The sequence below is a fragment of the Glossina fuscipes genome, unplaced genomic scaffold, assembly GCF_014805625.2.
Source record: "Glossina fuscipes isolate IAEA_lab_2018 unplaced genomic scaffold, Yale_Gfus_2 2, whole genome shotgun sequence".
Lineage (NCBI taxonomy): Eukaryota > Metazoa > Arthropoda > Insecta > Diptera > Glossinidae > Glossina > Glossina fuscipes.
In genome coordinates this window covers 9361589-9374290 of record NW_023998416.1, presented here as the reverse complement: position 1 = coordinate 9374290, position 12702 = coordinate 9361589, and the positions used below count along the sequence as shown (strand labels likewise).

Genomic DNA, 12702 nt, shown 5'->3' with positions numbered 1-12702 from the left:
AATGAATTCCTACGAAAATGAAAAATTTATATCTATGTTGACATTAAATATTAAAATGTTTCAATCAAACGCGTAAAAACAGTATTATCTGAAAAATAAAATAAAAAGAAAATATATTCCCTCTTCTAATTTCGTTTACAGGCGGAAGGATTGTTTTGTCTGTAGAAATTTTTAGTATTTTCATAAGTTGATGCTATAGAGATATAAGAAGGAGTTCTGTTCGATCAGACGTCATTGTTGCAACGCTGTAGAATTTGGGGATGCAAGTTCAGTTCTTATTTAGATTTTGCGCTATATCCTGTTTTGTAGTTAATTAACAATGCACGCATTAATTGAGTTACAAATGCCAACTGAAGCTAATTTGCAATTGCATTTTTTGCCAGCAAAAATTTTGGCAGACGAAGTAGCTGAAGTAAAGAAATATTTTGAGATATATTCTGTTAGACAAAACGATTTCTTGGAAAACTCTTTGCGTGGACACTTGTTGTTAGGAGAAAGTGTACAAGCTCCTAGCGGTTATAAAAGTGTTGTATTGCAAGATTCTCGAGGCGCCCATCGAAAATTAAAAATTAAAGGGTGTTTTCAAGACTTCACATACTGGAACTACGATAGAAGTCCAAAGCAGGCGAATGTATATAAGCAAGCTTTACAAGCGCTGCACATTTCAGAGGTGGTCAGTGTTTTTTTCAATATATGTTTTGTTGAACATTAGAGAACCATTTTTCTACTGAAGCTATGAGAAATGTTCAAGGCAAGCGGATTTGTATAAGCTAGCTATAGAAACATTACATACTTCAGACTGAGCGTCTTTTTCCAACGAACGCTTCATTGAAATATTACTATACCATTGATGACGAGCTTATATCGACAACATCTGGAATTACGAAACTTCAGAAAAGTTTTCTTTTTTGCATGTATCGCAAAGAGAAGGTCGAACTAAAACGGACGCAGTCCGAATCAATAGGATAAAAGCAAACATATAAATAACACAAACGAGCAGGATTATTATCCATATTCTATACGGTTGCGGATGAATATTTTATCTCCACCATAAAAAATTTGTGGATTGAGATGTTGAAATTAAATACTCTGTTATTATTTTTTTTAGCTTTCTTATCCAGTTGACGAAAAGGAGATTGCTTCCATTATAAGCAATAAAGGAAAGGACGAACAAACATTCTGAGCATGGGAAACAAAGTTTAAGGGTTCACCAATGATTTAAAAATTCGTAACCTTGTGTTTCGATACACAGAATTATAAATAAAATACGAACACTATTCATATAATACAAATATATATAACAAGCGATACTTTAAACTCGTATTATGCTCATATTCAACTCAGCAGACTGCTATAAAAAAATTTTAAACAATAGGTGGATTCCGCTACATTAATAAAAATGGTACTTTTGTTCATACAAATAAAATTCTGGAATGTATACTGTATAATATAACTTTTGTATTAGTTTTTGCTATTCGTAGGATAAGGACCTTAAAAGTGCCATTTCATACTCTTTGTCACCCTCCCGTCCTCCATTATTCTACGTTAGAGAACGCCGCATTTGGCAGATCTGCCAACGAAGGGAAAACCTGTGTTAATATTTAATAAGAAGGTTTATAATTCTATAGCTGAATTTATAGTCAAAATCTTCATAACGTACTTTGAATTTCTTAGAAGAAGTAATGATTTTCGTATCGCTCATTTCGAATATATTGAGTAAGCTACACCAAGAAATTTTTCTTGAAATGATTTTAAGCCTACAAAAAGTTTCGACATTTATTACTGGATCGAGTATCTGTGGTAAACATTCTTCCGTTCGCAAAAATTCGATTATTGCCAACAAACTTGCAAGGGAATTTTATGAGAACCCAACTTTTCAAAAAACACGCCTTTAACACGCCCACTCGCCCATATAAAAAAAAATTGACGTTTTTTGCTCTTCGTGCTAATTTCTTGTTATTCATAAAGTGCAACGCATGACCCATATAAATTTCCATTTTTATTCTGAAAATAGAAAAAATCAGCCGCGCCCCCTGAATTTTATAGAATATGTAAACTTAATTCTTTTCCTTTCTGTTAGGATGTCGGTGATGAGTATAAAAGATTTGATCACGACCAAATATAATTTTCTTACTTGCTTAGATTTATTTTTGCTAGAGAAGCATGAATATCTTAAAGCGAATATCTGACCGAAGTTGCAAGCAATTATTTATCCAACAGCCAATGTGATTGCGATTGCAATTTGGAATTAATTTTACGTAACAGACATCAATTTTAATGTGTGGTCTTATTTATGACAAAACAGTTGTGTAGTTATAGAAGCGTTATTATAGAATATATTAAAGTGTGTAAAGAAATGGACTGAATGTGCGCTCGCGAGAAGTTAAGCTTTATGACCATTTATTTTTCTGTCTATGAGCTTTGGCCCTTTTCTTCTTAAATGAAATTGATAAATTATGTTACTGTCCTTGCAAGTTCAATTAAACTTAACGAATACTATTTATTGAAGATTTCCTTATACCGCATGTGAAGTGTACGGCTATAGAAATAATAATCGACGGTTTCTTTAGTTTATTTTCTAATGTATAAGTGATAACAAATAATTTTATAATGAAAGATCTAAATGTCAAACGTGCGGTTTATGCTTTCCGCCGCATAAGCCGCACGATATTCCAATTAAGTGACATACACGCAGTGGAGGATAGCACAACAGACATGGCATAACACAGGACAATAAACTTAAGCCGAACCACCTTCAAAAGAGAGAAATGTGTACTTTAGTTTACTATTAAATCGAATTCCAGTTCAATTTACCTTTTCGTGCAGCCAGATTCACTGGCGCAATCGCATGGGTGAGAGGTCTCACCCTCAGAATCCTTCATAAAATGATAAAGCATGCATCGTGCGCAACTTAAACCTGATATAAATTCGAAACCAGAACGGAAGCAATCTGGTGCGTATTCACAAGCTCCTCGGCGATTCCATTCGTCATTGTAAAGTTCATTACAATATCGGCACCTTGAAAGATGATGCAATTTTTGTTGGTCTTTTTCTTTAATGACACCAATTGTGGATTCCTTTATTATAACAGCGGGCGCAGAAGGTGATTGCGAAACTCGGGCATTTTCTAAGGCATTACGCTTCTTTAAATCCTTGGCAGATTCCGGTCGCGGGTAAAGCATTTGTGCTGCTGGGGGATGGTCCACCATAGGGTAGTTATAGTCATGAACCTATCAAATAATTTTTCTTTTGATTAAAGTATATATATATAAAAAGCACATATTGATTACGCTGTCCAAAAGTTGTTCGTTCATCCAAACCTAACAATTGATTTTCGAATTAGATCCTAAGAATAAAAATGTCCTTATGCAACTATATGATCTTGTGTTTGCCTTGTTTCTTTAGATTGATTCAAAGATAAAAATGAACGGAATTCATAATTTTTTTGATGCCCTCCAAAATATCGGACGACTATGGGCCTCAAATTTGTAATTTAGGCATCCGTAGCTTTTCCAAGGAAAAGATTGTCTATTTATTTCAAGTGTAAGATAATAGATGGGTTGGTTGTGTAGATATTCCAAACCAAATGGACGTAATTCCTGTCTTGTGTGCTTACACGCGTTTATGAATAAAATGTTAGTGCAATAAGAAGATTCTGTAATCTTACCGCCGTCAGTGTTACATAAGAGTAGTTTTCACTTGCAGCAATTGTGGATTCTGCGTTCAAAGATGATAATGTTGTTTGCGGTGAGGTTGACGTGATGTTTCCAATGGCTTTTCGTGGAGCAGAACATCCGGATTGGATGCAAACTTTCTCATTGGATATGTAATGAATTTTTAATGCATCCGTGTCGTTAGCAGATTGCTCCTTCCGTCCTTTTTCATTAACTGCGCAAACATAAATTAAGAGTAAAAATATATACTTGTACACATACTTGTCAGGCTTTATACCCTGATTACTCTCTTTAGTTTCTGCACTGGAATGGCTCTTGTGTACATTTTCAGTTTCGAAAGGCAAATCTAAAGTCTGTAACGAAAGATAAGGTTTACAAAGACTGAATATAAAAAAACTATTCTCTAAAAAAACAAAACCGATTTTGACTTTCTTAAATTATCATTTATGCCGCAATCATGGAACCCTAATGGCACCCATTTGTACAATGTACAAAAGTACTGAAACAAATGTAGCACTTTCATGGGGACTTTGTTCCGAACGTCACAAACATTCCTCAAAAGTAAAAATCTATTTGCTGGCATGTCGCAAAATTCTTCAATAATAAATCTTCCCACATACCACGTATCTAACAATTATTTGTACGTTCTGAGGCGTCTTCTACAGAAAAGCAGCTATGAATTTTACGCCATAATAAACAACTACCAGCAATCGTTCGCGAAATTGGCCAAAGCCGTTAAGATGTGGCTAATAAAGTACAGGCCATGCTGCTCTAAACTGCACCAGTTGGAGAAAGGCCATAAGTGTAAAGAAGATTAAAAAAAAATTGAATTGAATAGCGGCGAGGCGACTGACACAATGTTAAAAAACTGTCAAAACTGTTTTTGTGCGATGAATAGGAACCGCATAAACGCACACAAACAGGTTTAAATGTATTAAATGTTCTTGATATTTTTTGATCAACGAAATGTTATGAATATTAGTTTTAATTTACCATGAAAACATCATCCTCTCCTACTGAATTGTATTTATTTAGCGGTGGATAAATTGTTGATGGGCTGGACTTCGTGATACCTAAAAAAAGTAAGGTTTAGCCAATGACCGTATATTTATAAGCAATAATTGAACTACCATCTATTAAATCGTTGTACGCTTTCAGTATGCCTTTGTCAAATGCCCGGGCGTCGGCTGCTGTTTGAAAAGTAAGTCCGTTTCTTTGCTTGCCCGCACGCCAGTGATGGAATGTGGGCATTACTTTATAATATTTCAATTCGTGGTTAATTATACAACTCAAAATAATCTTTGATGCAAAAAAAAATATCTTTACATAAAAAATAAAATTCATACAATATGTGATATGCTTACACGTTGATCGGAAATTCTTTGTCCATAAATTATGTATTCATGCCCAGAAACTCCAGCGGGCAGTTTGCGACGTTTACGTATAGAAACATTGGCAAGACCACCTCCCGCAAGTGGTAGCCAGCCTTCTGTGCTTTCGTCTCTGGTCATTACTTGCGCCCGCACAGTTACTAAAAAGTCGCTGAAAAGAACGCTTAAAATAAGTTTAATGATCTGGATGCTTTTTTCGGTCTGGATGCAGTTAAGTTAATAATAATCATATGTGTGAATAGACGGGAACCGTTTTTAGCAGTCCAGATGTTGCACTGATCGCTTTGCAGAATCTCTGAGGAAGATTTATAGATGTGCCACAGACGGGACGGCAAAGCAAAGACATCTATAATAACAGTTTCAACTTTACTACAAATTCTCAGACAACGTTTTATACGATTTCAAACTTCAAAAATATTTCTTCCAGAGAGAGTAGAACTTTTATAATGCATGTCTCCATTACATTTGCAAAAATGAAAACAGAGATTGTAAAGGCGATTCTCAAGGCATAGTCAGATTGCTTTGGTGCCTATATTTTGACAAAATTGGAGCAGAGAGGTAAGTTTCGAAAAATTGCAAAATCGCGAGTTTGAAGAATGGGACCGGGTCATTTCTTCATTTTCGCTGACGAGAGAGTTTACCGTAAATACTACATAGTTGTTCGGACAGATGGACAGACGAACATATTTAGGCGCAACTTGAAACTGGCCAAAAATTCATACAATTAATAGGATTTTGAAGCTTATTTTTGCGCCTTATAAAGTTATTGGTAAAAAATTAAATTTTGATATACTATACTATTGGGTAGGCGTGGCTAACTTTTTCCATCCATATACAGCATCGCCCATAAAATATGCGTTCAAATTTTCGAACATTTATCTGCTATAATCTATGAGTAAAGAGCAAAAACCGAATTTTTTATTTCTTTTGAAAAAGAGGAGTGTCTTCAGTTTAAGTGTGGGCATGGTATCGCTAACCTGCGTGCACGAACTTCCAATCTTTCTGCCAAATTTGAAGGCGTTAGCTTCGTTTTTGCGGTCAGGAGGATGTTTACAGACATTACGCCGACGGACAGACGGACATGCCTAAATCGATTTAGAATTTAATGCTGATCAAGAATATATACACTTTGTGGAGTTCCCGATGATTCTTTCTGGGCGTAGCAAACGATTTGACAAAATGAATATATTCAAGAAATAAATTTTAAAAATTCCCTCATATTTCGGTGATGGGTATAAAAAGCGGATATGGTTTAATCGTTTAAATTATTTGCTTTGCAGGAGAGAATCGATGCAAACCTTTGACAAGTCTAAGAGCATTACATATTGCAGTGCCGTTTATGGAGTGGGGAGTAATTCTATGCGGGTACAATTTTTGTCCAGCCTTTGAGCAAAGTTTTGAATAGCTGTTCACCTGTCTCTGTGCTAATAGTCATGCATTGAGCTAAGTTTAGTTGATAAATATTCGAGGTACAAGCACAAACTTTGTAAAATGTTCTTGTCCTGCAGTTTTGTACTTAAAGATTGAAATACTTTTCCATCCGTATTAAGTTGATTCTAAAATGGCAAGAGCAATTTATTTTATTTATTTCGTCATAATCTTGCACCAGATAACTAGAAGCATTCTCTTCTTTTGGCTGCCATGCGCATGAAGTAAACACTCGTCAATTCAAAAGCTTTTTCCCCATACTTTTCTTTTTACTCCGCAAGGAGCAAAGAACGTTGTTATTGATGATTGGATTTTAATTTACTTTTGTGTTGCTTTTATGAATGAAAATGCGCAAATACACATATCTATGTGTATTTGGTATATATTGGTGCACATATATATTTATATATTGTTATATATATAAATTTTCTTTTCACTAAGATAAAATATTTTAAAAAATTATTTGTAACGAAAATCATACTTACTTTTCATGTCCTTCTGTCATGATTTGTGAGCAAAAATATTCTAATAATAATGGGAAACACCGTGACCAATTTCACCATGTTTAACCAATTCGTTCATATACAAATTTAGACACTAGATTAATACTGATAAAAGAATTCACGGATTTATTTTGTGTAAACGGTTTGTATTTAATTCAATGGTTCCTTTCGCTACTGACTACAAATATCTTCAGCTCTACATTAAGTGTTTCTATGCTAAACTATAAAATTCTTTATTTTATTACCAGATCGCTCCGCACAAGCAAATTTGCATAAATATGTAAACTAAAACTTCAGTAGGCGCTTGTTAAACCACGAAGCAATACCATCTCTCGAATTATTATTAAATACTTGCCACATATGTAAGATTTGATTTTAGACGACTTTCGTGATATTGTTCTTATTTAAAACTTGCATATGCTTTAGCGATAACCATTTTTGCAAAGCAGTAAACGGATTTACGGAAAATAGTTGAAGAGATTTAAGGATTGAAGCAAATATGGCTATAAACACAATGAAGCTTCGCTTATGTTACCTTATTATATTATTTTGTCAGCATAGGCTTAGATAACAAGTCTAAGCATTTTAGCGAGCCTCATCAAATCAGCACAATTGTAGGATAAGTACTTTAGGTAGAGAAAGCATGGCAACGTTTTCCCCAACTTTTTTCATACTCACTGTAAAGAAAGACAGTTCATTTATTCGAAAATTTGCCTCCTTGGTTGCTTTCCATCCTTGGTTGCTTAATTATGATTTTTATGACTTCATTGTTACTACCTGAAAACATGTTCTTAAATATAATTGTTCGTGTAAATTTGAATATAACTTGTAAAGTGTAAATTTCAAAACTGAAATCTTCTACATTTGCTATGTAATATTATTTATGAAATTGGATTAATAATCTATACTTGGGTTTTATTTTGTGAACTCGACTGATACTTATTCACTCTTACTATGTACACTATCTTTTACTACAATACACTTATATTGGCCCTTGAAGGGCTTATGAATTTTATCCTGTACTATGAATAAATAAACAAATAAAGGAAAATGATGTGATGTGCGTTTGTTTACCTAAACTTTGGTGAAGTGAAACAATTTTTTGAAAATTAATTTCTTTAAAATTAATTAAACAATCACTTTAAAATCTTATTGTGCTTGAAGCATGAATGCTTTTGTTTTGCTTTCAAAAGCAAATTTTTGAAATTTGCGTGCATTGTTTTGACAGCAAAACTAAACAAGTCTATGCATTGAGTTCAATTAATAAACTAATTAAAAAAAAAATTTTTCTTCAAATTTCTCCTATCCGACAGTTAACTAGCGTTGGCTATCTACCATAGAAAATATTCCCGACATGCAAACTATTTCATATGTTCCGTAAATAACCCAGATAATTGAAATTTGTAAAGAAAAGCTCAAGAAAGAAGACGACAAGATATTTTCTTATTCTGATGGAGTTGGTGTTTATTTTCAAAAGTTTTGTATGATATTGTTATTATTATTATAAAGTATTTAGTTTGTGAATAAGAGACTGAACAATCCACCTGAGTAGCCGAAGGCGAGGAATCTCGACTAGCAAGTCAATGGTCATGGGTTCTCGAATCTCAAGTGCGGTAGAGTTTTTAATAAAAGCCGATAGCCTTAGATGCTAGTGCTTTTAAGAGTTTTTAGTCTTAGAATTTATTTCTCTGGCGAAATTAATAAAAATAATAATAATAATAATAATAGACTGAACAGACGCCAGGTCTGAATCACCTCTGAGTTAATCGATGCATTTTATATATCCAAGCTAGCAGATATATCCATGGATTTTGTAAAATAATTACAAACTACAAAATTTAACAAACATGTGCTCTCTCCATTCTCCACACATGGTACTTTTTTTTATAACCGGTGTAAAAGAAAAAACCGGCTAACGGCTTTCTGTGAAATCAAAGACATGTGACAAGTGCAAAAGGAAGTTGTCAGAAGTGAAAAATTGTTAAATTAAACAAAATATACCGCAAAAAATTCGAAAAAAATTTGGAAATAAAAATAGAAAGAAGCATCCTTGCAGTTTTGCTAAATATATCTGGAATTTAGTGTATTATTGTTAAATAAAACAAAATATATTAACAAAATACATAGAATATAAATTAACTTCATGGAAAATAACTACATTGGCTGGTAAGTGCATTTATTTGTTATTTACAGTTTCATTTTTTGGCAAGGGGACACATCTAAGATTCATATAGTTTTTCTGGATACCTCAACTGGGTCTCACACAAATTATGTAGGAAATTTGCGCATGGATTGGATATGCAAGAATATGAAAAAATAATTCATTATAATTCAAAACAAAAAACAAAATAAATTTTAATGATATAATAAAATACAAGTTGATGACGTTTTCAATGAAAAATGGTAAAGAGTTTGCAAAATTCTATTAAAATTTTGATTAAAGTTATACGGTCCGTAAAGAAAATTAAAAAAAAACTCAAAATATTAAGAAATGTAAAGCGGCAAAACTAGCACACATTTGTATGTTTTGTAGGTGATAATGGACGTTATGTTAGAAAGGTAGTATTTTCGGTTCAGCGTTTTTTTTTTTTCTTTGATTTTTACTTTAATATGTTAAAGGGCGCTTGCAGAGGTGTCGTTTGATCGAAGTACAAATATTCATTGAATTCGCTCTTTTTTAAAGAATACAAAACCATTTTGCTTGAATTATTGCGACGCTATCAATTCGTGATTTGTCCACAATTGCTCCCTTATATAAAATGTTACTATAGTGTAAAAAAATTTCAATTCCAACCTTAAAATTCTTTGTCTCTCGATTGTTCCCAGAACTACGACTGGATTGCTGTCTTTACAATCTTTTCTTGCCACTGTAGAGATTCATGCAAATCCATGCAATGCAAATAACGTCCATTTCTTTTGCACACAATCTACACTATTGTGTTGTTATTCATATTCATATTGGCGGCATTAACGAATTTTCCAATCTTTTATCATTCATGGTGGAGAAAGCAAAGTACAAAAATACAAATTACCTAAAGCAGTTAAAAAGTACATACGTGTTTCAGAATTTTTATTAGGTAAAAGAATTGAGTGTTGTACATCACACATGACATTGCAAAAAGGAAAATGTACAACACATGATATAGATACAAAAAATACTTAACTTTATTCCAAAAAAAAAGCAATGAGTTTAAAATACCAGTGGCGAATGTAATACATACAATACAATTATTTTATATATATTTCATTGAAGACATTAAGAAAGCAATATCAATAGACACACATTCTGCAGTAAATTTGTGCTGAAGTTAGAATTTTTATAAAAATAATGTAATTTACTTAATTAATAATAATTGTTTTTAATTTCTTCTTCTTTCAGGTATTTGTATATATATGTTTATATATTATGTTATATTATTATTATTTTATTGTACTCTTATATATATATTTTTGTATACTAAATTTTTTTATTTACATATTTTATATATGGCGAAAATACTAGACTCAGTTTTTAGTAAATTATTGCATCAATACTCAGGGTAGTGGGTTGTCGATGGACGTAGACCATGCACACTACAATGGAAGAGGTTAGCTGACCGACTGATGGAGAAAAGTGGCCAGTTAGTAACAGAACAGACAGTTTTAAAAAAATAAGAACAAGTAAACGTAGTTTAAGAAGGGTAGATAGAAGGAATAGCGGTCGCACGACATTGGTCGACTACATATGGTACGCGCAGGAATTGATATTGGCGCGAAAGGTGGTAAGAATGACGGGTCAATTACAGGAATACGCAAATAGACGGATTGCGGCTAGTGACGAGGACTTCTTAAGTTTTGACAACGCGGATAATAATTTCGCGCCAATTATAGTAGAAGCATCCGCAGGACTACGGAGAATTAAAGAACGAGAAGTACATGAAACAGAGGAAGAGATAGAAGTAGAAAATGTTGAGGAAAATGGGAGAATAAAGGACACCACGGGGGAAACAGAACGGGACGATAGTACAATACGCGCAACGCCATCTAGCCACTATTTATTTTAGAAAATATGTATAACATAAATGGGCCAACGATATCCACTGATACGGCAGATTGAGCAGCTTAAAGCCGAAATTACTGCGTTGAAAGGAAATCAAGGCCTGGAAGTCGAAACAGCAGCTGACAGCGATTATATTAAAAGGAGGAAAACGTCGCCACCTACCGCCTCATATACACGAAGGAAATGGTCTTACCGAATACTTCAGTTTAATAAACTTTGTAAATCTATGTATGTTGGGTTTTATCTATAGTCTTGTGGCGGTGAGTAAGAAAATTCATTGCTTGCATCATCAATCAATGCTGAATGATATCAGCTACGCGATGAAGAACTAAAAACATGCGCTGACTTTTAGATACGTGGTTATCCACTAGAGTTTATTTCCGATATGTTTCAATTTATACTTAAGTTAAGTTAAAGCAATTTGTCTCGTTCATTTATCTAAATTGAATTAAAGTCATTATTAATGTAATTGCCACTTCAGTTATTAGTACATGCAAGCGATGAAAGTGTTACACATTATAAAACATTTTAACATGAGGTTTTAGCTTAGCAATCTTGTTTTATTTCTTCTTTTTCTTTTTAAAGAAACAATTCAGAATTTGATGCTGCTCAAATTTATATATGCTTAATGGGTCTGTAAAGTTTCCTTCTGGGGCAAACGTCTTGACAAAGTGGATCGTTGGGCGTTGGGTATAAGAAACGGAAGAAATAGCCAATTTGTTTTAAATTTGAAAGCTGTTTGTGTTTTTTTTACTATTTTAAATCTTTTTTTATGTCATAAGATTTTAATTTTCATTTATGCTTTACTTTATGTTAACCTCTTAAAAGCAACTAATATCCTTGACAGTTTATTTCCTTACCTGTGACAAACTTCATTTTTGGCGTTAGTGGCGCTGTCCCAATGAGGCGTTATTTTTGTTTTCGGTTTAAAAACTTCTCAGTGATAAACGCAGCGTTACCATATCGATTTACAGGAAAATCGAAACAAAAACATGTGTTATTTCGAACATAAATAAAGTAATCAACATAAAAAACTAGTTTATATAAAAAATGATTTTGTTAATGTTCATAATCTGCTTAAATTTTGTGACAACATCGAGCCTATTTGTGTATTAAGTGATCCGTTATTTGGAAATTACCGTTTTTCACTTTCTAATAGAACTATTCGAGCTTTACAATAAATGGTTTTTATTGCTTGCTTGCATTTCTTACAAAATATTGCATGGTATAAACCAAAATTGGCTATCGCATAATATAGAAAAAAGTGGAAGATAAACATAAATTAGACAAATAACCTTAAAATTTAAAAGAAACGATCACCATTTTTTCTTGTGCTTCTTTCTGTTTGTTCTACTTATATCTACATATGCAAAACCATATGATTTGGCAATTCCCATAAAGTATAGTAAAAAGTCGGCAAAGTTGGAATCTCAACTCGAAACACCTAGTTCTGTCAGCCCCCATGGGGGGCTCAAACTGCACTCCGAGCAGAAAGACAAAGGAAACAGATACGCCAGATAGGGGAATCAGCAGAATAAGGAATCATATTGTGGTTTTCGATCATTTTTGTACACCATTGTCCCTGGCATACTAATTGTCTACAACATATATTTGTTTGCTATTTACATTTCTTTAGATTTCTTTATTTTTACATTTTCAACCATATG

General features: G+C 33.1%; 2 protein-coding genes across 3 annotated transcripts; one reads left to right on the top strand and one right to left on the bottom strand.

The window, feature by feature from the left end:
• Positions 1-284: 284 nt before the first annotated feature.
• Positions 285-1327, top strand: LOC119633870. Of its 2 annotated transcripts, none has more exons than XM_038027673.1 (2): positions 285-673; positions 1109-1327. In XM_038027673.1, exons 1-2 carry the CDS (start codon positions 320-322, stop codon positions 1181-1183), a joined length of 429 nt encoding a protein of 142 aa, XP_037883601.1. In that variant the 5' UTR covers positions 285-319; the 3' UTR covers positions 1184-1327. The 2 variants fall into 2 exon arrangements, with proteins under 2 accessions (XP_037883601.1, XP_037883600.1); XM_038027672.1 differs by having other exon boundaries at positions 799-1192.
• A 1117-nt stretch (positions 1328-2444) lies between these two features.
• LOC119633964 (sprouty-related, EVH1 domain-containing protein 2) lies at positions 2445-7343 on the bottom strand. Its single transcript, XM_038027820.1, has 8 exons — positions 6979-7343; positions 5039-5228; positions 4805-4973; positions 4668-4747; positions 3952-4027; positions 3668-3888; positions 2815-3230; positions 2445-2753 (listed from the first exon to the last, which is right to left on the bottom strand). The coding sequence occupies exons 1-8, from the start codon at positions 6996-6998 to the stop codon at positions 2627-2629; spliced, it is 1299 nt and encodes a 432-aa protein (XP_037883748.1). The 5' UTR covers positions 6999-7343; the 3' UTR covers positions 2445-2626.
• Between the last annotated feature and the right edge of the window lie 5359 nt (positions 7344-12702).